General features: G+C 36.2%; 2 protein-coding genes across 3 annotated transcripts in view; one reads left to right on the top strand and one right to left on the bottom strand.

Moving 5' to 3' along the window:
- The window catches only part of PRELID3B (PRELI domain containing 3B), a 69165-nt gene that overhangs the window by 21642 nt on the left and 19974 nt on the right, over positions 1-27549 (bottom strand). The gene's annotated exons all lie outside the window — the stretch shown is intronic.
- On the top strand, positions 5855-26501 carry ZNF831 (zinc finger protein 831). Of its 2 annotated transcripts, none has more exons than XM_013191033.3 (7): positions 5855-6025; positions 10396-10436; positions 14297-18569; positions 19492-19634; positions 21323-21492; positions 22170-22321; positions 23550-26501. In XM_013191033.3, exons 3-7 carry the CDS (start codon positions 14301-14303, stop codon positions 24402-24404), a joined length of 5589 nt encoding a protein of 1862 aa, XP_013046487.3. In that variant the 5' UTR covers positions 5855-6025; positions 10396-10436; positions 14297-14300; the 3' UTR covers positions 24405-26501. The 2 variants fall into 2 exon arrangements, with proteins under 2 accessions (XP_013046487.3, XP_013046473.3); XM_013191019.3 differs by having other exon boundaries at positions 5869-6025; positions 10297-10436.

Raw genomic sequence — 27549 nt, 5'->3', positions numbered from 1 at the left:
CAAAGAAGTTGGTTATGAAAAGTAGAAACTAGTATTTCAGATTACAGGGAATTCCTTGTTTATACTTATGTATGTCTAGCTACTTGTTGCCATGTTTTTCTTATACCTAGCTTGTGGACTTTTTGAGTTGGTGATCTTTTCTAGTTTGTTTTCCAAAAAAAAAAAAAAGGGTGATATCTAGTTATTCTGTCTGTTGTTCCCTTATAACTTTTGAACTTGTTGGTTAATTGCAATCAAATCAGAGAGTGGGACAGGGATATGCTTCTGATTGTATGAAAACCAGTAGACGGGGAGAGTGCAGGAACCCAGAGCAGGGGCATCACTGGTAGGAAGTGTATATGAACGCTCGTGTATGGCTGCCCGGCCAGGCAGTCACAAGAGGGGACACCTCCTACCAGGGGATATAGGACAAGAGACATTGAGGCTGAGGACAGGAGGAACTTGAGATACTGGAAAGGAAGAAAGATGAGGGTAAAGAATTTGCATTTATGGTGCACTGTAGCCACTTGAAATAGGGAGGTGAAATTGTGAGAAATAAAAAAATTAGTGGTATGGTAACAATTTCAGCATGGTAGGAGTGTACACACAGACACAGATGCAGACAGACACACAAAGCAGCCTGTCAAGGAGTTTCAGTTTTTATCTTCAGCAAAAGTGAGTTATGCTCCTGCTAAGTAATGTCAATTCTTAGCACACTGTCAATTCTTTGTGCTTTTTCCTTGTTCCATGTACCCTGTATCCTGGGTATGCTAGACATCTGCCTGTAAAATTCCTTCCAGCTCATTCTTCTGGTGGTCAAATTTACAAAAGATTAGAAATGTGTTAAATGCTGGGGTTAGCACCCAGCAAATTCACTATTGAACTTCTGCACTTCTTTACAAGCACTCATCAGAAATTGAAATTAATACAACTGAAAAAGTGACTATTTTCAGTAATTTCAGCTCATATTTTGCATCAAGATGAAGGCATTTTGCAACAAGTGTTCAGAAATTCAGCCAGTGCCAAATAGAAGGTCATTCAGTACAGGTCAGGAAAGCTTCAATTAAAAGATAACTGGCACATTTCGTTATGGTTATTTAAGGAATCTTTAGCAACTCAGAAGAACGAGTACGCAAAATCTCTACAGTTTTCCATAAACTGTATTAGCATGGGCAGAAAACTACATTTAAATATAACAACAGATTGCTCATTCCTGTTAAGAACTTGGTGACTTATGTTGGAGCACCATGTGTAGAGTCTGAGGTTGGGTGCAGTGAGTGTTTGGGTGCTGAAGACTTTTCTTAGCATGTACCCAGTATTTCAGGACAAGGGGATACCAAGCATTAATAGCTGAAAAACTGCTGATACAGTTTTTGTGTCTGCTTTTAAAAACTGGAGCCATTAGTGGTGCCAAAAAATTAAAAAAATTAAGGCAATCCAATTACTGCTATTTTAAAATACTAAGGTTCCTTTGTAGCCATGGAAACAAAAATGCAGACATTAATGAGCAAGGGGGGAAAAAACTGGTGTTTCCTTGACAACAGAAAAAAGCATAGCTCCATGAAACTGAGAGGAGAGAATGACAGAAATACCTTTTACCATGACATACAACTGAAATACAAGTCCAGTGCAATAACATACACCACTGGAAGAGGTGAAACGACTCTGCCAGGAAGCTGTAAGTAAGAAAGTCCTTCTTGGACAAGAGGCACGCGATGCAAGCAGGAAGTGCCAACCCCAAGACTGATCTAGTTCCTTGCAGTGTAGATGGGATTAGTGTGCTCTGGAGAAAGCTAGCCCTGGGCAGAGTGGACACTACAGTTTCACAGCCAGGTGTTGAAGAGCAGTTCTTTCTTGGACTGCATCATAAATTCTGTGTATATATAGCCCCTCTGCCCAATGAAAAATGGTATAAATAGTAGGTAAGATTATGACACAGGAAGGGATACAAGTAGTATACAAATTTAACTTATTATCACTCAAAATTTAGAGAGGCTGGCAGCCTCTCACACAATCCAAAAATATTTTTGCTGGAGGAACTCAAAATCGTTCAAACACAACAAAATAAGAGAAACCATCACAGAGGTAAATAAGAGGACACCAGTAAGATTACAGGGTTATTTTTTCAGTGGTTAGTATATAGCATAATAGAAAATTGATATATATAATAATTTTATAAAATTAAAAAATAGAAGGATTAATTGGCAAATTTCCCACAGGTATTTTGAAAGAAACGAATCTTCCAAAAGAGGTCTTTCTTTGACACCATCCAGTTTATGTTATTGCAAGCATCGCTACATAGTGGAAATGCAAGTATATCAATCAGCTCAAAATCCTAAACTGTTTTGTGTCTATAGCAATAAAGAGCTGGATACTAAGCTACAAGAATGTAGGGTTTCCTTGACAACACATTGACAAAAAACAAAACTACATAAAAGCTTATGGAGAAAATAAAAATAAAATTAAAAAACCTATATATATATATATTTATATATTTGAGTTGGCTGAATAGTTTAACCTATGGATTTACCTATGTGACTGGGGCAGGTGTGGAGTCATGGTGATGGGAATGTGTTTCTACAGGTCTAGTTATTGACTTTTTCCTTTACTGTTTTTGATACTGATCAGAAAGTTGATTCAAGTGATGAATGACCCTGTCAAATTCTGGTCTTATTTTCTGTAAAGTACATTTAAGTTAATGTAGCTGGTGTTTTTTAGAACATTTCTGAGTATCATCTGAAGTTCTGAAGTTATCTGTTTTCTATGACAAATAAGAAACAGATGGTAGAATTAGTATGACTAGTTTGTGCATGTGTAAAAAAACCCTAACCTTCCTGACTTTCTGAGTTGAAGCAACTGTTCCTCTGACAGCTACATTGCTTTTAAGTGCATCATAATTTTAATTACTCATATTTATGATGTGATATGCCTGAAAATATTATAGCTCATTACTCCAGCAATCTAAAAGACCCGAAAAGACCCTTCATACTCCTCCTGTAAACATTTACTTTGTAGAAGAGGCAGCATAAGTTCCTCTACTTTTTACCCTTTCAACTGGTAGCAAATAATGACTTGAGCAAGGAGGAGTAGTTGGAACTCTCTTCATTACCACCCTATCTCCTAGTACGTAGGAGCAAGGCTAGACTCACTGATCCCCTTTTTCTCTCATTTGTTTGAGTTTTGTTCTTGGGTTGTAGAATATCCCTGTGAATTAATCCATAAAACTGTCATTCACCAGAACTGCTTATGCTGAATTAATTAAAAAAAAAAAAAAAAAAAAAGAAACCAAGAGAAGCCCCAAATCAACCCTGTATGATGATTTAGCATGAAGAGCCCTACCTAAAACACATTAAATATAAATTTGGGAAAAAAAGGTCTGTGGTTTTTAATTGGAGACAGTTTGGATATATATGTTTTTATTTTTATTATTATTATTTTTTCTTTGAGTGAATGTCTACATGCACAGCCCTGCTGCTGGGTTATGAAAAGCATCCAAGCATTTTAAAGCAGAAATTCAATTCTTAGTGAAACACTTAGGTTGTGTGCACAACCAGCTGAACCTTTTCTTTTTTTGTGTTTGCCTCAGCATTTTCTCAGCAGCCCTTGACTCCTTTTCTTATGGGATCTATTACTTTTGCCTTGTGTTTTAGTTTTTTCCCTGTACTGGCTTTTTTTTTTTTTTTTTTTTTTGGCAACTAGAACCATTTGCTGATGAAGCTGTCTCTCTCCCTTTTGCTGTTTGAGCAAATTTTTGTCCTTAAGATCTTTTCTCTTGGACCTTTTTTTTTTTTTTTTGGCTTTACCAATATGTGAGTGTTACACTCCTGTTTAGGGTGGCAGTTCTTGCTGTCTAGCCAAAGTATACAACAGCGCCATATGAACCTCAGTAGCCGTTAGTCAGCATTGATATTAGGGTAATAATTAGCTCTTCAGCTTACTAGAATGCCTTCATTAATCCTGCTTTGAATATTTTTATTGTATTTAAATGTTTCCAAATTTTGAATACTTGCTTTAAAATATTCTAACAATTTATACAGCTGTGTTCTGTGGGGAAAAATACCATGTTAAGTACCATAGTATAAATGTACCTTTGGTCAAACGGAAACTGTGTAGGCAACCATGTACTGTACATCCAAACTTAAGAGTTCACATTTATAAAATAAATATTGCTACTTGTGATAACTGATAGCAACTTTATATAATAATTCGTCATGGGAATTAGTCCCCAGAGGAGGATGAGGTACATTTAGACATTTCAGATGTCACTTTATCTGCAGCAAAGTGGCCAATACCATGACAGAAATTATGGATGCTGTAGTGGCTGTATACAGCTAATAAGGCTACTAGAAAGTCACTATACAGTGTCCGTGACATACCGAGACAAAATGAGCAATATGTACCTTTCAAAGATACCACTTCAGGCTATGCATTTTGTTACTACCCTTTCAAACTGGGTCAAGAAAGTTGTGACGCACACATACCAAATTCTGCTGGTTTGGCATTCAGCTCTGGATCGTCTGCGGCCAGAAGGTGCGGTGAAGAACTGCCAGTGATAGTACGCACTATATAGCAACATGGGTATTGTGAAGTGTCTTCTCCCTTTGCTGTCCCCACATGCCCAGCTGTCCAGTTGCCCTGCTCTTTAGCATCAACAGAACACCAAATGCAACAAAACCCCTGTTTGATTTGGGGATCATTTCAATATTAAAAAACAAAACAAAACAAAACAACACACACCTAAAGCCTCACACTAAAGAATGCATATGCTTTGTGTCCAAGCACATGATTTTTCAAGCTGGACGCTTTCTCTCAGACATACATGAAGATATGCATTTAACAAGTGCTGGTCCCTTTCTGTCATGGACGAGACAAGTCATAAAGACTCCTTGACATTTTCAAGATCCTTTCCAAAACTGTTTTGTCTCTGTTTCATTCTTCTTGGTCAACAAAATGTTGAGAAGTGTTCTCACTTGTCTGTCAGAAAACTTTCCTCTGTCCCTCCCAATAATGTAGTATTCACATCCATTTATATTCATTCCCTCTAGTGCCAGCAATTGCATTTTAGCTTAAAGAGCATTTTCCTCTCCTTCCTCATGGTATTATAGTACAATCCCTTTGTCTCATTGCTGTTGGCCTCCTTTTTATCCAGTAGTTGCAACAAACATTCAGATTTGTTTTCTGACTGATTTGGATTTGGATCAGTAAGCCTGAAGCATTTTTGGAGTGCTGAACAAAAATGGGTTGCCAGAACTTCACTTTTATTCTTGGCTGTTTTGTGGAACACTCAAGCGAATAGTCGTGGCTTAAAATGTCCTGCCTGGCTGGTTGTGGAGTGGCTGCTATGTCTACAATACTTTTCTGCTTGGTGCTACCAAGATTTAGCATGTTCAAAGGCAGAAATATAGGCACGCTCTGAAGACTATTACTGTGGAAATTTGGATGCCTTTTGGAACATAGGCTTCTAGGCTAATGAAAAGAATAGCAGCAAGAATGACAACAAAATGTTCAAACTACACAAAACAAAATAACCTTCTTAAATACTTATTTTACCTTTAATATTTTAGAGGCCGAGGAGAAAACCTGACTGGATTACATCTATTAAGTTAATAAATAATAACAGTAATAATAATAATAAAAACAACTCAGAAAAAGATAAAAGAAAAAAGTAATAATTTTTCATTTGTGCCTGATGGGTTTGTGTTTTTTTTTTTTTTTAACTGTTTGCAAATCTTCAGTGTAATGGTTTGAAACCCAGTCGTGTCATTTCTTTACGCCCACACACAGAGCTGCAGTAGTGCAGACACTGTAGCAGGCAAACCATATTACCAGCATCGGCCATTAAAACTCTTCCCACACCAAGCGTGGGCTGACTTCGCCCCCTCCCCTCTTTGCACACACCCCACCACCCACCCTTCAATTTTCAAATGCTTAAAAAAAAAGAGAAGAGAAAGAGACTGAAAAAAGAAAACAGGATGCTTCTTTTGTTTCAACGCTATTCCAGAGAGACCTGAACCTCTCCACCTGCCTGTGAATTGGCCACCTAAAGGTTAGCAAGTGTTTTGTTATCATTTTATATAGCTAGAGATATAATGAAATTCTAGAAAGGAGGAGATATTTTTTTAAGTTATGATTGTTTTAATGTAATGGTTCTTTCACTTAGGAACGAGGAGGATTTTTTACTAAAACACAGAGTATTTTAGTACTGGCCCCACTTCTGTTTTTAAGAGGGCTTTAATCAGTATTTTTTCAACATTTAGTCCAACCTCCTAAACTTTAAAAGATGGATAAGGGTTATTATTTTTCTGTTAGAGCAACCTGTTGATTAGAGACTGCTGGCTGGAGGTTCTTAACTCTTTCCTAACCAGAGAAATTCACAGAAGCAAATTTGATGAAAGGACAAAAGAATGGAAAATTCTTTGAGGTTTTTAGATTTTTTAAGCACTAACATTCCTAGTTTTTTTCATTGTGAAGCCACCAAAAGTGTTACAAAACCAACAGATGTATTAGAATTTTTTTTTTGAGAAAAGTGTACGTTTGCAATAAAGATATAATAAAGACATAATAAACTAGAAGCATTTCTTCTGAGTGGAGCTGGTAAGAGTAGAAGCACAAGAAGTAGAATAGGAAATATTCTCTGATACTAATTGCATGAAGAGATCAAAAGGGCCAAAGCAACACTTATTTATACACTAAAACTTTAGCTGACAATATTATTATTGATTTAAGCCTTTTGAATGTTTTCATTTGTGGATATTCACAGAAAGGAGAATCAAAAAGACAGAAAGTTGTATATTTAAAAATGATCAAAACATTCTATTCTAGAGTGAAGGAAAGGTGTTACAGATCACATTCTTAAAATGTTTTAATACTGTTTTCTGGGATAGGGTTTACAAAAATAATACAATTTAGCTGATGTAACGCAGTGGTGGAAGTAAAGTATCAAAAATATCTGTCCCCAGGATATAGTACTGGACCTTCAAAGTTTGATAACTGTGATTTCTAGGTGCTTTGTACTTTTATAATAGATAAAGCAGGGCAAAACATCAGGAACAATGATTTCTTAACAAATAGGAAGATTTCCCAAAGTGAGAATTTGATCAAGAAACATTTATGTTGAGAGATTATAAGGGTTTCAGAAGATTAGGAAATCGCACATTTCATCCCAATTCTGCATGGAACTGAGGCTCTCAACTTTGTTAATAAGGTTATGAGCAGTCTGCACATTGCTGGGAGAACTTGCAGTCTGGTAAAAATCAGATACATCCCTTAAGAACAAGTGAAAAGGTGAAGTCAGTACTTCTGTTATGAGACATTTCAAGGTATGAAGTCAAACTGAGAAAAGAGCAAAGGCAGAAATAGTTTTTAAGTAAGTAAAACAAGATTAACAGTCATTTCTGGGCTAATCAGAAAATGTATCAGTTCCATTTGCAAGTTTGAACTGAGGTTTAGAAAGCTCCAGAATTAGGGTAAACTCATAAACATTTCTTTTCCATTAAACAAGTAGCATTTGAAGTACCTGTACAAAATTTATTTCTGGCTCTTTAGCTCACTATTCCTTTATTATACTTGTATTTAAATGGAAGTTTTGTCTAGTCAATCATGGGAGTTCTTCATAAACACTGGCACCTTCTGTTAGCCATCAGTGGTAGTCTAGCAACTGGAAATGATAATTCCAGTATCTGTACCTTATGCTGACAATAAGATACTGTGTACTGTGTGCTGTTTTCAGCATTATTGTCCACATAAAAAATAATAATAATAATAAAAAATAATAGTTAACAATCCTGTAAGATACTTTCTTTACATTTAAGTTTGTAAAATACTTAAGAACATGTAGGTGATAGGATCTTTGAAATACATTAGTTTATCAGTATAGGAAGCATATTTGTTGTTACTTTCAGTTGATCACATCTTTGACTAAAATCCTGTGGGTATCTTTGAAAGATGCAGGGTTTTAGATGCCTGGGAAGGAGCCGTTTCCACACATTCTTGGAACCTAGAAATACATGAGAATGGTATGTGGGTTTATCTCTTCAAATCCTGACTAAGACCTGAATTGAGTGTGAAGTGAGTTTGTTAGCACCACATACTCCCTACTGTGTAGTACCTGACAGTAGGCTTATCTCTGCACATAGCTAAAATAGCTATTTTGCTGTATATTGGCCAACCAAAGTTAATTGGGCTTCCCTGAGCAGGACAATGTTTTGAACTAAAATGAATATAAGCAATCTCGCACAGAGATTCCAGCTTAGGAGGTAACACCTAAAAATAAGTAGGTTAAAAATAGAAAACAAAATTAACTTAATTTCAAATAGAACTAATACAGTGTAATACTAGTCCTTCCTATTAAACATACAGTTCAAATTGTAGCCATTACAGCAGTCTGTTCATCCATATACATGGGAATCATCACATTCTGAGGTGTCATTCTGATTCCAGACTCACTTATTTAAAATTCAGAAATTTCAAATCAAGCTTCAATAGTTTCTGCTAAACCCTGAAACCTATGTGATAATGGCAAAATCCATTCAGACACTTGCTATAGTTGTAACTTTATTTAATTATTGTTTCCTTTTAGCCTCTCAGGATAAGTAGTTTGCAATTTTAGTATTTAGAATTTGATACGCTACTGAGTGTTCTAAATAATGAATTTTAAAAGCTTTTATATGTTTTAGAGTTGTTACTAGGCCCAGCATATTGCTAGAATTATTAGTACTGTTTAAAATAAGTGTTCTTTTTAAGTAAGTTCACCTTACCTTCAAACAATAACCAGTGTCATAGAAGAATAAAATATAATTGACTTCAGATGTGTGATAAAACTGAAGAGACGCTTATTTTGACTGGTTATATAAAATGCCTATGATTGTCTGTTTGTATCATTTGATTCATAGCAGTGTACTTTTATAAGATGTGTGTCTTTCTGTCTCTGTTGGTTGACTGTAGCAGGCAATAATCCTCCAGATGATCTCATGTGAGAATCCATTGCTTTAGGAAAGTATCTCCCAGTAGAACTGAAACTAGTTGCTGCATGCAGTTACTTTTATCCGTAGGGACAGAATGAGTCTGAGGATCAGAAGCATGAGTTGTGGTAAAGCAGTTCACAGTGTCAAGTAGTTTTCTAGATTCACAGATTTTAAGTGTTTGCAGTGCCATTACCTAGTACTGGGAGCATTTCAGTGCATGATCGAACAAAGTAGTATCTTAGGCATCAATATTGGGCCCAGGTAAGAGCCCTTTTTTGACCCTGAATAACTATATGACAGGCAAGAAAGACAAAAAGGATGAGAAGACAGAAATATTTTTCCACCTCCAAAATTAGAGGCTTTTTATACTAGGGTCCAGAAAAGACCTGATAGTGATCCAAACAACAGGCAAAACTCTCTGAGATGAATAAAGCTCCAGCATCAGTCTATTGACTGAATTACTAAAAAGAAAGAGCTTTCACTTAGGTGGATATTGGACAAACAATCATAAATATTACAGTTCAACCACTATCCAATTTAGGGTAGCAGATACAGGCTGCAGCTATTGAATTGGGCAGATTGTGTTAAGTTGTAACCAGAATAAAAGCTCCATCTTCCAAAACACAGTGTTCCTAAGGAATTTTTACAGGCCAGATATGCTGATTTTGTAACATTATCAGGAGTGAATCTTGCATATTCTAGTTCAGGATTTACCCAGTCTAACAACAGTGAAGGAAGTAGCCATCCCGATCCGTATTTTAAAAAGGCATTTGCATGATGAACAGCTGTTCCCCCACAGGCCATCCTGGCTGACCACTTTGTTTGAGGACATTTTATGAAGTCAACCCACAAACAAAGCTTAAATTCCCAAAAGGATGTCCCATCCTGTTCTCCCTACAGCTTTTCACAAGTTTTAGAGAGGTATTTCGAGAATGATCTAAACACTTTCAATAGTCTTGAAGTATTTTGCCTATTGGTTACTGCTTCCTACTGCACTGCAGGGCACCATAAGAAGACACTGGTGGATAATAACACACGGGATGAGCTCAGCGTTTCATATACAGCAAGTGATTCCTCTCCTCCATTGTTTCCTTTTACAACATATTTTAATAAATGTCTTTAATATAAGGTTACAAGCAAATTACCTTTAAGGGTATAAACAAAATATTTGTGTTGTTTAACTACCATTGTGTTAGTGTATTTCACTGAATAATGCAATTGAATGCAGTGTATGAAATGTCTATATTTCAAAGGCAGCTGATTCTGTTTATAGGTTCCTACGTGAATGAAGGATAAGAACAGATTGAAATGCTACTTCATTTTCTTTTGCTTCATCTCTTCCTGTTTTCTGAAGGTTGTTACTGTGAAACCAATGTAAAAAAAATACTTCCTACTTCGAATCTGTTTCAAGTCTTTGTCCTCGTTTCTCTCTGCTTGCATGAACTATTGACAGAAATGAGACTTCTTTTGCTGAAATGCCTGGCTCAATAAAAGGTATGTAAGCTAAAATTATTTACAGACTAAAGAGGAGTCCTTTTCTATATGGTATTATATTTAAGGCAGGGATCACCAAAAGCTTTTAAAATGCAAATATTTTAAGTATAATATAGTACATTATGTATGTTCAGAGTGATGAATAGCTGCTTCTGCATGGTTACAAAAAAAACCTAACTCTATCATGTCTACAGACTATACCTGTAGATGAAGACAGGGAATTGAGCACTGGACTTAAGGACTATGATGCTCCTCTCAATGGTGTATCAAAAAGTTACATATAAGTGCTGGAAATAAGCAGTTATAAGTTCACTTAGTAATTTTATTAATAATGATGGGCAGTTGACGGTGCCACACATAAGAGAAAAATCAAGAGAAATCGCAGAAGAGAATAATCAAGATTATTATAATAGTGCTGATAAAAAGAAGCAAATTTTCTAAAATATATTTGGAATTAAGAAAAGAAGAGCATGGAAAGGGAACACATTGGACTTACATTGATTTTTTTTCTACCAATTTACAGAATCAGACAAATTCTGCTATGCCGATCTGAAACTACTCCATTTTTTGACTTTGCAGTGTTCAACATATCTACCTATGGTGCTTACCTGAAAGTATAATTCAAACTAGGGACAAAATAATTGCATTTAAATTGAATCTTGACCAGTTTTGATAGCTTAAGAAACTAACTTTGAAAGTTTTGGACAGGCCAAATCCTGCTCGTTGTTTTGTCTATTGGAAACATTTCCTTATCTAAGTAGGATCAAGTTTTTATATTAGTAGTTGAATGCTACAGGCTAGAGGTTGAGCTCAGACAGTCATGTAGGGGCTGCTCAGTAACAGAATGCGGGGGATAATCAACAAAGGAAGTTTTTCTACTCTAAGCAAAAACTATCTAGAATTAGCCAAGGGGAAGAATTAGAGATAAGCTATTTTTGTCAATGTGCAAAGAAATATAGTGGCTTTTTCTGTATAAAAACAACAGATGTGAAAAATATGATTTTATTTACCACAGCAGAACACAAGCCACAGAACTTTCACTTAGGAAGAAAACATCTTCTGTTTGCTATAGAAAGTAGCAAACTACCATAGCCAGTAGAAATATATTATTAAACTCTTAAAACTATTTGGTAAGCACTTAGGTATTTTCCTTGTGTAACATTACAGAACACTGAAACAATTTTCAGGATTATACTGTTTGTTGGGCCCCAGAAATCTTAACAGTGTAAGTGAAGTTGCACAGATATTCTGGTCCCTGGAACTACAGGATTCATATTAAAAACATCTGTCCACCACAAGTCCTACTAATTTACAGTCTGGCCTTGAAGTGCCCATCAACTGCGCATGCACAGGAGGGATCAAGAATTTCAAAGAGGGATCAAAATTTGTCACACAGGAGCAGGCTTATCAGGGTGGAAGTGTAAATTCCACATTTCCACCCTAATCCAGGGGAAGGTGGGGAGCACAGATAATACGATCTGTTTTGTCTGATGTGGTTTATTTGTTAGATGTTCTAGCTACATGGTATTCAGATTTCACTTTTCTTCTTTGAGTTTTGTCTCCCTAACATCCCTGGAAAAACTACTGCATGCTTAGATTATGAGTGCCTCATGCCTTATTACTTGCTGCTGGTTTTATTAAGCACAGTTACAATTTATCTGCACTGTGCTTTTGCTGCAAATATTAGACTTTATACAATGCCTGGTATTTCTTGTGTTTGTGTCATCATAGCTTCTACCTATCAGTCAAATTTACAGTACCTAAATTGGATATGAAGGTGATTACATAGCTTAAAAACCTAGAATGGGCTTGAAGTGTCTGTAACCTCATTTTGCAAATCAGAGCACTCTACTTTTATCCTGTAGTGTTAACCACACTGCAGAATATGGATAACTTAATTCCTTTAATAAACTATATTCTTTTAACATTATTTTATCAATATAGACAATACATATATGACAAAACTAGTTAAGTGATTGTTCCATGTGAAAATCTGAAAAGTGGACAAGGTAAGTCCACACTTGATAACTGAGTTTAATTGACAAAATGCATGAGAAAGAAAAAAAGACTGTTCTAGAAGGAAGAACAGAAAACACATCCCAAGGACTGGATTGCTGTTTTTTCTACACTTTTTCAATTCTTGCAAAAAGCAAAGCAGATTGGAGAGAAATTGGAAGAAGGCTTGGCTGTGAAGCATAGGTTGCCAGCCAGCAACAGAACTTCCTGAAGTGGTGCAGAATTAGGAGGGCGTACTAATAGGCACCAGGTGCTTGGTACACTGGTTTTCCACTGCTCAATGAGACAAGTATTTACAGTTGCATTGCAAGCTACACATAAGGATGACATAATCAGAGGGATTAAAGGCAATATCCTAATATGCAAAACCTTTTCATTTGCAGAGGACAGATAACCAAGAGGGTTGCTTTACCTTTCAGTTTCAATGATGCATATATTTCATACGAAAAGTACCTGAATACAGGCTATTCATTAAGATGCTAATTAGATTTACTATTGAGCACATAACCAGTTGACCTTAATCTGTTCCACCTGATCATGAATACAAAGTTATTTTCCCATTTTTTCATGTGATGTGAGCAAGATGCTACCATTTTCAGCTGTGAAGTAGTCAAACTTCTTTTGGATTTTCATCCAGTTTTATATCCATTTACCAGCTCTATCAACAGTAACTGAGGAATACTTAAAAACAATTTCACTGAGTTTGCCAATTCTCCTTGAGATGAATCATTTGCAAGCTTCTCACTAACTACATGCAACAGAGATTTTGCTTTGAATAATGGTAACATACTGTGCGCCATATGGCACTAGTCCAAATTTCAAAGAATATTTTTGAGTAAATTTTTTTTTTTACTGTTTCCCAGTAATGGTTAACTATTAGAAAGATCCAAGGAAGGTACCAAAACACTGCTACAGATTATACAGTAAGGCAACAAACTGCGGATTTCACATTTAGCTACCGATGATGTTATTTTAAATGTCTTTTTTTGGAGACTGTTTGCACAAGAACAGCCTGTTACTCATAACAGCCAATAAATACATAGTTGTAGAAGAAGAATAATTTGAATAAACATCCAAAGATCACTTTTTAATTTTCACCCGAACTATAATTAGATGTTATGCTGATGTGTCTATCAGCTCTTCCAAAAATAATTTTCAACTAGCTTATTTTGTTAGTTTCCTAGCTTGTTTCTGAGAAGGAAAAAAAATAAAAACAATTTTCTTTTGTTGAAAAAAAAAATTAGTCTGGACCAGCACCAACCAATGGCTTCACTTAACCTAAAAAACTATGGCTATAAAATGTTTTCAGCTGGGATTCAAAACACCTAAAACTAAACAGTATACCACAGTATTACCTTCCGTTAAACAAAATGAATTTGGGCTGCACAAAAGAATATGGGAATGGGAATATGATTCCAGAAAATTAAAACTGTTTTATTTATTTATTTTTTTGGGGGTGGTGGTTGTGGTGAGACATTACATTTGCTAATCTGATGCTCAGATTTATTTCTAATATTTTGGGTACTTACTGTAGGTTTTAAGTACATTCTTCAATGTTCTTTAAACTACACAGAACTTTTTAATTCCTAGCTAAGAAATTAAAGATGAATCAATTTAATTGGAAAAAGAAGTAATTTTAGTCTGTATAATGCCTGTATAAAAGATTTGTTATATTTTTATTTGCTAAGATTCCCAGTTGAACAGCTGACTTATTTATATACACTAATAAAAAAGTGTTTATTTTATTTAGCTTATTATAGCTAAATATACTTACTATAGCTTATATTAGCTTAGCTTATTTTATTTATTAAGTTTCCTACTTGTTTGTTTCCCCTCCCCTACAGATACATGAGCACCTGGCAGACAACCTTTGAAATGGAGGCACAGAAGCAACCTGGTGTGACCGTTGCACTAGCAGATCAGCCACTTCCAACCTCTTCTCTTCAGCCTGCACAGGGTTCTTCAGCTCTCAGCCAAAACAGTGTGATTCCTCAACAGGAGCAAGCGCTGTCTCAACCTGTGTATCTAAAAACCCTCACTATACCCCTGTATCAGCCCGTCCAGCCAGGATGCTTTCAGCCAAACAGTCAGTTAGTGCCTGGCAGGCGCTGTGTAAATCTAGACAGCAGTAGCATACCTTTAATCCTGAATCCACTCGTTCCTTCAGAAGGCACAGATCAGCCCCAGTCAGTTTTTCAGAAACAATTTGGGCAAACTCTAACATTAAACATAGTGAGCACTTTACCAGTTTTATCATCACCAAATTCTTCTGTAAATGCACCTACTGGAAGCCCAGGAAAAACAAAAAATGCTGGGAAATATATCTGTAAACACTGTGGACGAGACTGTTTGAAGCCAAGTGTCCTTGAGAAACATATTCGCTCTCACACAGGAGAGAGGCCCTTTCCATGCACCACTTGTGGTATTGCATTTAAAACTCAAAGCAATTTGTACAAACACAGAAGAACCCAGACACATGTCAACAATACCAGACTACCCTCTGATTCTGAAAACACTGGCATATTGGAGCAAAATGAGAAAGTAACAGAGAGCATCACGTCACATCAAGGCACCAAACTACATGGTAACATCTGTGAAGACAACGGGATGAAGATGAAACAAGTGACTTTGGAGACCAGTGATGTAACAGACACTAAGAAACTTAATGACCTTTCAGTGCCGGCAACAAGCAATTCATCACTTGCTTCAGAAAATCCAGAAAGAACTAAGCAGTCCTTTAGTTCAAAGACTGATCAGGGGGTTCCTGAAAAAGAACCTCAAGGTTTATCATCTCCAGTGGCTTTGCCAAATGGTCAGTGCCAGAGAAAGAAGATACAGGAGCAAATAAGTCCATCTGCCAATAAGCACGTTCAGTTGCAAAGGCAGCAAGCAACCTCTTCAGAAAAACAGTGGGATTACAAGCCATTTGACTGCAAGCTAAAGAAGTGTGAGAGCACCGACTCAGGGTATCTGTCACGCTCTGATAGCACAGAACAACAGATGGCATCCTCCAGCCCGCTGCACAGTCTCTATGAACACAGCACTGAACTGGAAAATGAAACTGCCTTCAGCAGCTTAAGGTGCACTGCCGGAAGCAGTGCAAAGCTAGACTCAGCTGAGAAAGCTACAGCCTTGATGCTAGAGAAAAAGAGGCTGGAAGAACACATTTCAAAACTTATTTCTCATAACAAAATTGTGGTGGATGATACTCAGTTAGACAACGTTAGGCCCAGAAAAACCATCCTTTCTAAACAGGGGAGCATAGATCTGCCAATGCCTTACACATACAAAGACTCTTTCCATTTTGACATCAAAACTTTTGATGTGAATAGGAAAAAGAACCTTTCTCTTTGTTCAGCTAAATCTACCTTTGCACCCCTAGAAAAATGCAAGCCGATGTTTTTTCATTCGGTCCCTACCCAGTTCTCCACGACGATAGACGCTGTGCCTGTCACACGAAGCAACTCTTTGCCGTTTGTGGAAGGCACAAGAATGGTACATGACAAAGCAGGCTGCTCAAAACCACTTTCTCTTACTAAGCAGTCTGTAACTGCAGGCACTGCTAGTTTGCTGCCTAGCAACAACCTCGTTGCAAATTCGGTGGATTTTCCTAATAGCCATCCTCGAGCTCTAGTCAGACAAACAGCAGTGGATGACCTGCCACTAAGTAACGCGGCTGATCCTCCTCCCTTGGAGGAGTTGCAAGCGAGTAAAAAGCCTGGGGCTGGAGAACTAGTCAGCGCTAAAAATAAGAAACACAATCAGAGGAAGCTGAAGATGTTCTCTCAAGAAAAATGGCAAATGTATGGAGATGAAACATTTAAGAAAATCTACCAAAAAATGAAAAGCAGTCAAAATGCCAAGAAAATGAAACAAAGGGGGAATAAGATTACAGATATTACAGGCTTCACTCCTGATTCAAAGGAATCCATCAGCAGTACTGAAATTACTGAGGAAAGAGACGTCAGGAGCTCTCCAAGTGACAGTCTTTCCTCCCTTGTGACAACAGATTTAAACACTGTTAAATCAGAAACCTGTACGAATGGTAATCATACTCTACAGAATATGTCCTCAGAGGAAACTACAGACAGTTTAACTTATGTAATGGAGACATCACATTCAGTAACTGCTAGTGCACATAGTGTTATGAGCGCAACTTCCCAAGATCTCGGTGGCAGCGACACAGAAAAATGCACAGGTGGCAACAACACATCACTAGCTCCAAACAGTTGTGAGCTCAGGCTGCAAAATACTCAGTGTCAACTGAACGCTAGCAGAATGAAGGAAGACTCCTTGCCTGTACAGAGTAGCAAATGGGAGGAATCAAGTCCTGGGAAAGAATCCAGTACATTTGAATCAGATTATAAAAGCACTTCAAACAGTTATGGAAACCAAAACAGGAATAAGGAAACTGGCCAGCATGCCCTAACGCCCCTGTGGGTCCACTGCAGCAACAACAACAGAGACGCCCCGGGGAAATCCCAGAATTTGCCATCAGAAAGAAAAAAGCTGAAAGTTGAAGTGGAGAAGCAAGAAAACATTATTTCAAAACCCTGTTCCAGTCCCAGTAGTGAGAACAACGCAGTAAATGAAGTAGAGAGAATCTGTTGCACTATCACTCATTGTCTTTCTACAGTACCAGTGAAACTCTCCGGTAAAACAGAAGAGCAAAAAATAAGCATGAGAATTAATGAATCATCTGGAGGTGCTGAGAACGTGGAGTATATGAAAACAACCAGACTCCCCACAAAAGCTGTTAATTGTAGTGGTTCTAACCTTCTTTCACATTCAGCAGGGATCTCAAAAACTTTATCTGTGGGATTTTTGGGGCCTGAATTAAGGGGAAGCGATTGCAATTCTTTAGCCTTGCACAATGCAACAGATAAAGATGTCAAAACATGTCTTGTGAAAACAGGAATACCACTTCTCAGTGACAATGCTGGTGATGCACCTTCCAAACTTCATCATCTGCAATCTGGTCAGTTAACTCCGGTCCCACAGAAAAATGCCTTTCCTCCAAAATATATCCTTAAATTGCCACAAGACAAGAGAGCCTCAGATCTGTCAATTCTGTTTAAACCTGAACAGAAGATTACACCTTGCACATCTGTGACGGACACCTTAACCAACCCACCCTGCTCTTCTGACAGTGGATCACTCTGTTCTCATTCTACTGATGTGCTTTGGTCCCCTTTAAAATTTGAAGTGAGACAAAAGGGCAGCAAAGGAGAGCTGAGATGGAATGTACATGCAAACTTGAAAACTCCAGTATTTTGCTCACCAGTCAATTCAGAAACAACAAATATCTTAACCACAGTAGGCAGCACATTTTATAAACAGGAAATTAAGAGAGAGGCTTGGAAAAATAAGCAGAACAAAAATAAATTAAATTATCAAAGGCAAACAGAGGAGAAGTGGATGAGCATAACCACTTCTTCTGCACAGACCCCAAAGAACAAAATATGCTTTACTTCTAAGTATTCAAGTGGTTTTTTCATATCAGCTGACATCAAAGAAGAAAAGAAAGTTTTACATCACCTTTGCTCAGGAAGTGATGCTTCGATGAAAGCATCAGGCCACAGGGGAACTTCTAGCAAGGACGCAGAGCCAACAGCCATGGGACAGGACACACGTGGAAGCCCAGGCATTCTTAAGGACATGTCACCAGCATTGCAGGATATGGAGCATTCTCAGAGCTCAACAGAGAGCTCCACTTATTTTTGCCATTCCTTTGGCACGTTTTATCGCCACACTCTCACTACTTGCTGTAAAGAATTCCCAGCACTACCCAATAATAGCCTGACTTACTACTCTGCAAGTTTAACAGTATCAAGCACCAAGAGCACCTTCCCATCACTAAATGCTGAACCTCGGTTAACGTGGTGCTGTTTAACCAAAAGCCTTCCTCTGCCTGCTGAGCAGAAGGGAAATACAGACTCTGCTTATTCCTCCATGCACACCTGTGACAAGGAATCTAGCAATGAATGCACACTGTCAACATATGATATTTCTATTTTCAAAATGAAAAATATTAACAGGACTGTGGCCTATGGCTTAACAAACAAGAATTTAAAAACACTGGTTTCATCCTTTTCTCAAGGACAACAGACGCAGGAGGTAGGATTATTAATCCTATTCCCTTTCTCAAAAGGGTGTAATTTGCTTACAAAGATACTGTCATTAGAAAGATAAGAGAATTATCCAACAACTTGTTTATGGACATTTGCAGGTATCTGTGGATGCAGAATTTATAAGTTCTGTCTTTACAAGATAAGTCATATATTCATTCGGTGCATATACATACTTGTGTGTGAATATTTACTGAGAATTTCAGTAGGAATGCTGTCTAGGCAGAAGACTGCCCATGGTGGAGGGATGGAACTAGATGATCCCTAAGGTCCCTTCCAAGCCAAACCATTCTGTGATTCATTCTATGATTCTAAGACTATAATTTCTATTTCTCATTTTGTCCCAGTAGGGGTATTTCTTATATTCTGTTGTAACAGCATTTGTATTTCATAGTTTTAATTTTAAATTAATATTTGAATTAGAGTAGGACTTAGAAGACAGTCAAGCTCAAGACTTTATTTTACTTGGAGTCAAAGGCAGACTATATACTAGATGTCTCATTATGGAGATAAACTGAAATGTCAACAAAACCAACTTGGATTAATACATTATAAGTGTTTAAGGCTTGAAAGCTTTTCATTTTTAGGGAAATGAAGATAGACTAGTCTATCAAGATCCTAGAACAGCTCTGTAAGACTAAGCTTGTTTTTTATATAGGAATAAAAATACAAAAGAACATGCACTAATTCTGTATAAATAAACAAAAGCAGTGAGTTGTTTAAACTTTAGTTTATAAAATTAGATGGACAAAGTGATTAGAGAAACACAAAACTTCTAGAAAAAATCAGAGAAGTACTATTTAACTACTGTGCTATTAAGTTCTATTTAACAAGAGCATAGATTTCTAATATCTCAGTTAATGTAATTAACAATTTTCACATACTTTCTGTTTTTTCAATATTCTCAACAGTTAAGCTCGGCAGCTGCTGGTGGTGCTTTCAAAAATACATCAGAGCAAAGGAAGAAAACAGCAGTTTGCAAAAAGGAAAAACTTGCAACAAATAAACTCAAGAGAAGCCACAAACAGAACAAAATTAAACTCCCCCCAAAATGGTAAGGAATATGGTTTTCAGCTTCCTTGGATACAGACATCATTTTGCTATTATAGGTGTAATAAAGTCCACAGAAAATAGAAAGCCAGCCCCAAAGTTCAATGTTGTCAAAACTGGGGGAAAAATAATTCTCTGAGAAAGATCTATTCCCACAAGGCAGCAGTTTCACAAAGGTAAATTATCAAAGTATCAACATATTGTTGACTATCAGGAGCAGACTTTTGTAAGCAGAACAGACCAATTACCAATGAAATATTACCATTCCATATTACCATCCCATTTACAAAGGAAAGATGATGACTGGTCAATTGACTCTCATTATGATTTAGAAATTCATGTCTTCCAAAACTGTCAGCATTTCATTTTGTTTGAGGGGAATCAACATACTTCAGTTTTTATTCCTGTTGCAGTTAAAAGCAGCGTGCAAGATCCTTTTAGCCACAGATCTATATCCTGAACTTCTATTAAGCAGAGAACACAGAAGAATAAATATCAAGTTCTAACACAAAGTTAAAGTTAGAACCAGCTGTAGTTTAAAGGATCATTCAGTTTAAATACAAAGCAGGATGAATATGAGTACAAAACTATCAAAGGCACATTGTATCAATCAGCACAGTTCCTCTGACTTTAATGGGAATTCATATCAGTGGAAGATTTAGCCTCTAGTCTTTCAAGAGTATGGGGCAGCAGAATATCTGATGAATGGCTTCAATAAGAAACATATATTGCGTGCATGCATCCCTCTTATTTCATGACCAAAACCAGACAGAGCTGTCCCTTGAGGACAAATCAGTGTCAGTAACTTAATCACCATGTCTAGCTTGGCAAACAACACTGCATTTCCAAATGATCATAAGAACAAAAATAGAACACTCAAGTCTATGTAACCCAAACAGTCCAGTGGTGTTCTTCTGGGACTTTTTTTCAGTTTTTTAAAAAATCTCTTTCTTTTCTGATGATCTGAGAATTGATCCATTTGGCTCTATCAAATAAGTACAGGGACTCAATTAAATACAGAGACCTGAAAGCCAGTCCGTATTGGTAGCTAACTCACCAAAGTATTAATCGTGAAATCTAACACATTTTTCGAATACACCAAACACCTAAACAACATTTTAGATTTACTTACCACTCTGTGTATAAAATGATTGATTCTATCAATATAAGGATGGGAACTTCCAATGAAATTTAGTCCCAATCATTAAGACTAACTGAACTAGCTAGAGTAGAAAACAAAGTAGTTGGATTATTCAGTGTGAATTTTCTAAATAACTGAAATATGTTTTTCATTAGTAAGGATGAATATGTTGCACATAAGAAGCAAAATGAAAAACAAAAAAGTCAACATCCACTCAGTCTCAGGTGATTCTTGTGTATTTCAAGAACTTATGAAGTAAATTGTTTTAAAATTCCAGCTAAAGGAAAAAGGTTTCTGGATCTGTTATTCCTGAAACCCTTTCTCTTAGCAAACCAAAGGGTTACTGAATCCTACTGAGAAAAAGTTTTATAAAATAATTGTGGATCTCTTGTCTACAATCCTGATTTTTTGAGTTGACATAAACTAACATCTTCACAGAAGTAAGATCCCAAATTCCCAGTAAATTTGCCTAATGCTGTGGTATTATTCTACCATGGATGCTTTTAAATGGCACATTTTTGTTTATCCTTTCAATGTCATTTGTAATGCAGGTACAGAGGAAGGCATGTACAGGGATATGCTCAGCTGAAAATTAATCGACTAAGCAAGAGGCACTGTTTTCCAAACAGAATGTGGGATGTTTTGAAAAAGGGCTATTCATCACAACCCTGTAAATTTAATCAGTATAAGAAGTGCCATTCTCTTCAGGCAAAAGTACAAGGTAAGTACTTTGAATATTTTGGAATGTATTGTATGTTTGGTTTTGAAAAGAATGAACATTAACAGTATCTCTGATATATACTTGCTTTGCATTGAACTGCAGAAACACTTCTGTCTTTCAGTATGTTCTGCAAGTAAAAAGACAAACATCTCACACATGATTTTCATACGTATGCTTACATAAATAAATTTGACAATTAGGAGGGCATTTTAAAAAGAAACAACACAAAATAAAGTTATATTAGAAATGTAAACAGATTAAGATAGATCTTTACCATTTTCTGAAACAAGATCGTGTGTTTGTTGTGTGATGCTTTGTGTGTTGACTTCCTTTCTGTGGTTCAGTCAACATATTCTGCCCCCCCATCCACAAATTTAAAGGAGTGGTAGTAATGCAGATGTTGTTTATTCTATGGCCATCTTTGAAGCAGAAACAATACCCTGTGTTTGCTTATAGCAGATATAAATAGCTATTACTCTGCAAGACGTTTTTTAGTGGTCGTTAAAAAAAACACATATACAGTAGCTGAGAAAATGTATCAGGTGTAGAATAAAAGTTTACAGAAAATAATAAATACAGGACAGTTAGTTCAGTGATATGATGAGAAATTTAGTAAGTTCTAACATGTGGAGGAATAACAATCAAAGTAAAAGATTCTTCAAACCTCTTTTCAATAGAAAATTATCTGCACCAGCAAAAAGACTCATCTTGTTCCACCTCAGACAAGCCGCTTTGCAGTAGGAAGAAAGAAGGAAAGAATAACTCAGGAATATTGTCCTATACTGAAAATCTAAACCATGTTAAGCAAAAAGACAAAGTGGATAAAAAAGTAGGTATTGTACTCTATATGACTGTTTATTACAAGAAAAAATGATAGTGGTAAAACTTGAATTATATTCAGCAGTTTTGAAGTTCAAGTTGAGAGTATTGTGTCTATTCACAGATTTTGATTAGAAATGTGTTAAAAGTTATTTTGGGGGGTTAAAATATAATGGAAACATACTAATGTTAGAATTTTCTTTTTTAAAAAAGAACAATTAAATTTGCATGATTTGGAAAGTATATTTCTCTTGCTAGCTGTCTTGGTTGGCACTGCTGTTGGAGGTGCTGGTAGATGTAGCACAGAGGATGCTGAGATGGAGACAGTTAACCTGTCACTAGGAAAGTGGGGAGGATGCTAATGGACACATAGCAGTGGGAAGAATGCGTATGAAGCATCACAACAGATCTTCTTTAGCCCTTTGTGGAAGCCTGCATGGCTATGGTTTAGACGCTACCAATAGCTGCATTAGCTTAGATGGGGGCCTTAGACACACCTGCTGCAAACAATGCTTTTGCATGCAGTGCCAGCATAGCTTCTCGGGAAAATATTCTACACTTATCCTGACTGTTATACTTTTCCCTAGACTTGCCACAATTGAAGACAGAAGCTCCAGAACCAGACTGTTTTTATGTAGCATAAGCACTGGTTCCTGATGTAGCACAAGCATTTAGGAGCCTAACCCTTAAGATGTGTTTTATGAAATATTTTTATTTCCTACACATATCTCACCACCTCAGACATTGTATTTCTTGCAGACTCATCCCAAACCTTTCCCCCAACCTTGCATAAACATCTTTGCAATATGCATATTAAAATACCTTAATGAAAAGAACATCATCCTAGATAGTACATATGTAGCTTGAAATCTCTAATTCCTATTATCCATAAATTATTAGCACGATTTGTCACCTAACCAAGAAAGAACACCTAAGGAAAAAATACATCCATTACTACACCTCCCCCATTTACTGGGAGAAAAAAAAAAGTTTTCTCATCAAAAGAGGGATGAGTAACTTGTCCTGCAGTAATGGAAAACAGTAGTACAAATATAATCACAGTTGTATAAATAAAGGTTGACATTATCCTTAATTACTCAGTTGATATGAGTTATAGCAGAGGTAAATGCTTTCTACTGACATAATTAATATTATTATTATTGCACTCTTTTAAAAGATAGCATTGCTCTGGATTGAAATTTTTAAATGTAAACTTTTTTCTTCCCTAATTTCTACAGGACATTTCTGGGCAAATCAGGGAACACACAAGAACAAATTTCTCTTTTCAGAACATTATACCACCTCTGGAAGTATCTATGACAACTCATTCCTTTTCATCCACAGTTAATACAGCCATGCAGCAAGTCAGCAGTGCTGTGGAAATTTGCTGTTCAGTGACACAGCCACTTGTGCTTCAACAATCAGTTCCAGGGGAGTCAGAGCCAAATGTTCAGACTGACTCAATGGCGTCTTCTTTTTGGTCTTGTCCTTTTGATTTTACAAATACAGGCGCAGGTGAACAATCTGATAGCACAAACTCAGAGACTGCTGGTTCTCTTTCCTTACATCTAGAGGCAACCCAAGAAAGTGTATTAAAGGTAGAGTCAGAGAGTCAAAGATTTGGTACATTAGATCTGGTGATCCGTGCCTCAGGAAAGGAGAAATGCCCAGTTGAAGAAAATACATATTCATCTTCTATGGAAAACTCAGCTGCGAGTTCCCAACCTGGATGTTCACGTTCATTAGGATCAAAAGCAGAGCTTCCTCTTGAGTCAGTCTCTACGGCTAAACTACCCAGTGTAGAACACAGAGAATGGGAAAACTTTTCCCAAAAAGTTCTTCACCTTCATGGAACTGCTGACAAGAATGGAACCCCCCTGCAGTCAGAGAGCTACGGAAGGACACACAGAACAGCTACTTCTACTTTTAAAAAGCCCTCGGTAACTCTCAGGTCTCCCGAGTTCAAGAATTACTCTGCAACACCTTCCAAAATATACAAAAAGAGAGGTTTAGAGATGATGAGGAAGCAAACCAGAGTTGAATATGATGACACTAGTAGTGACGATGAAGATAGGCTTGTTATAGAAATATAGATAGGCTGCTAATAAGATGTTTGTATGATGGCCCATTACAGAAGGAAATACCATGGATATTTGATCTGTATTTCTGAAGCACCTTAAGATCAGAAAAGCCATTCCTCTGTGCAACAGGCAGCATTCTTTTCTGAAGAGAGTCCTTTATTTCAAGGACTTGGAACTTTTTTAAAGCTTATTTGAAACAAAACGGGGAGCTGGCATCATTTATTTAAATGCAAACGGTAAACCTGCATATATGAGGGGTTTCTAGCCTTGTTAGCCTTCTTACCAGTCTTATATAATGCCCACAAGTGCCAGCTGCCAGAGGTTGTATTATTAAAAGCCTGCAGTGTATTTATGTAAATACACACAGTAACAGTAGCAGCAGTTTCCTCAATATATAAGCTAAGATTTCCTGGAAGGGTATGGATGTATTCTCTCCTATATCTCTTTTTCTGTAGTCACTGCCATTTGTACTGGGAGTGATAAACTGTCATTAAGGAGAAGATACACGCCCTAAACGTCTGTGATACTGGAAGAGTCTGCAAAAATGCTGATCTTTCTCCATGTTGCACAAATGTCGATGCTTCTTTGTGACAAATGACACAAGCATGCTTTGCTTTGTGTTTTGTGCCTTTTATGCCAATATCTACTCAAATATTCTTAATTTCTAGTTGGAGAATATGGATGTTAGCTATTAATATTTCCTTGTGGTATAACTTCTGACAAGGATCATCACATTGTGCTCCAACCAATATAATCTGGCATGTTCTGTTTTTATTGTAATCTTAAATTTAAGTGCAACGATGTAATTTTATTGACAGTAAAGAAGCTATATGGTATAACTCTCATAGTTGTTTTTTTTTTTAACAAAAAGTTCTGTGCTATCAACCCCCAAATTTACCGGTTTCTATGTGAATAAATTATTAGATAGTTTAAATTAGCCAAGTGTATTCACTTACTTGATTAAACTGATAAACATTAAAACTCTCCACTTCTACACTATAGTCAAATTCTATACTTGGGTTTTATGTATTTAAATAATAAATCTAAATTCATTTAAATAAATTATTTATTTATTTAAATAAATTTAAATTTATTTAAATGCCATTTAAATTTATATACTTTACATGGAATATTTGGAATTGCTTTTACTTTATTTATGCACAGTTTAGCTTACATAGATCTTATAGGGAGATCTAGTATACTACAGGAGAACAATAAATGTATATGCGAAAAAGGATGCCAAAACAGCTAACAGATGTAAAACTAAGTGCTAAGTCCCATGCAATTCCTGTATTTTCAGATGGCTTACAAATGTGACCATTCTTGAAACTGTCCATACGGAACTTCACAGTTAGCCGTGATTTATGTTTGTACATTTAATAATGTACAGAAAACAAAAACCGTGATCAAATCATTATACCAATTCTGGTAATTCTAATGTAAGAAAAAAAAATGAAGTTAGGAAAAAACATCTACTCTTTTAGAACAGAGGATGAACTGTGAAAGGTATATTTTCCTTTTTAGAAATGTTACAATATTACTCCTTAACACAGAATTTCAGTAGCATTACACAAATAATTGGTGTCAAGATTGTGAGGAAAAAATCCAGGAATATTAGTTTAAGATTTTCCTTTTCATGCTTTACTTGTCATTTACCAAGTGCTGAGATTTTACAACAATGGTATTAATACTATTCTGCTGGGTTGTGATCAGAATTTGCAGTTCAGAAATGCAGTGAACCAGTCCGTTTTCTTACTACACTTTATGGTAAACTTCTGTAAACTTCAGTTATATTTCTACATACCACACAATGAGAGGATAAGATGAAGTAACAGCTTGCTTAACTTAGGAAGCCTTGTATTCAGAGGTCAGCAAGCACAGGGATATAGTTGAAGAATGAATGGCATTGACCATGGTGGATTGCAAGGCCCTGTAACTCATGTATTTTGTTGACTGAGAAATAGTACAAAAAAATACCGATTTGTTTAGGGTGGTACAGATGAGTAAGAACGATATACTTGTAGATTGTTTTTATATTGTTAGATTTTTTCTTTATATTGTTAAATTATTTTATCTTAGTAAAAATAAAACATGAATCTCAAAATAACACTAATATTGTCCTAGTTATTAAGGTTAATTTCTAGAATCAACTTCAGAGATGGAAATTCAAGAATGTCACTGTTCTCAGAGGATATTCTGAGTGCTATACTGCCTATAGGCTTTCTGCTAGCACATATTTTCTAAATGAGAAACACGGACACATCGTATGAGCTGCAAGTGTCTGTTCCTGATCATTGGAAGAAGCTGTCAGCAGATTAGGAAAGGTTTACTAGAGAACCTATACATAAAATCCAACATTTTTTTACAAAAATATCTTAATTATATGTCGATAGTCTTAGTACAAGCACTAGCATTATAGTTCAAGCATTTTAACATTTTATTATTTTTAGTCATAATTGTATTAATTTTCTTAACCTACCTCAAAACTTAGCAGGAGAACCAATGTGTTACTCACAAAACTTCTGAGTGAGATAATTAACAAGAAAATTAATATCATCATTATTTGACAAGTTTCACTAGTTCGATATTACAGGGACAAGAAAGATCAAAGGAAAATGTGTCTAAATCTTTCTTTCTCTGTTCAGTATTAGTGCTCCAAGACAAACTGGAGAGTTACTTAAGTGAATCCCCAGTACAAAGAATTTTAATATTGTGATCTCAAAGAAGTACACTATTATTACTCAAATTTGGGAGAAAAGAGGAAAAGAGAGGAAAGAGGAACAGATGCTATCATAAAAACTTCAGAATGTACCGTGAAAATAGACAAAGTAGATAAAATCACTCAAGAATACCAAGAAATATATATATGTGTGATTTACAAGGAGAAAAAACAGTCACTCTGATTAACTTAAGAATGTCATGGCTTGTTGTCTGTAAACTAGAATTTGAATAATAAATTAAAGGTGTAATCACCGTCTTTTTTATGTCACAAAGAGTGAAAGGCTCTTAAAATAATCCAGAAAGCTTTGTGTAACACCAGTGGGTATAAACAGGAAAAACAAACAAACAAACATGCTCACCATCCATAAAGGTAGTAATAGTAAACATACTATACATAAACTTTTAGAATGCAAAAAGTCTTGTTCAAATGGAATAT

The sequence above is a fragment of the Anser cygnoides genome, chromosome 16 (assembly GCF_040182565.1).
Source record: "Anser cygnoides isolate HZ-2024a breed goose chromosome 16, Taihu_goose_T2T_genome, whole genome shotgun sequence".
NCBI classification, from domain to species: Eukaryota; Metazoa; Chordata; class Aves; order Anseriformes; family Anatidae; genus Anser; species Anser cygnoides.
Note: the sequence above shows the minus strand (reverse complement) of the source record. Positions and strands in the feature narration are given on the sequence as shown.

Excerpts from the sequence above, each read along its gene's own strand:
- ZNF831 (XM_013191033.3), top strand. The coding sequence starts at position 14,301 with ATGAGCACCTGGCAGACAACCTTTGAAATGGAGGCACAGAAGCAACCT. Across the intron at positions 19,635-21,322 it reads ATTAAACTCCCCCCAAAATG|GTACAGAGGAAGGCATGTAC; the intron begins GTAAGGAATATG and ends TTTGTAATGCAG. Across the intron at positions 21,493-22,169 it reads TCTTCAGGCAAAAGTACAAG|AAAATTATCTGCACCAGCAA; the intron begins GTAAGTACTTTG and ends TCTTTTCAATAG.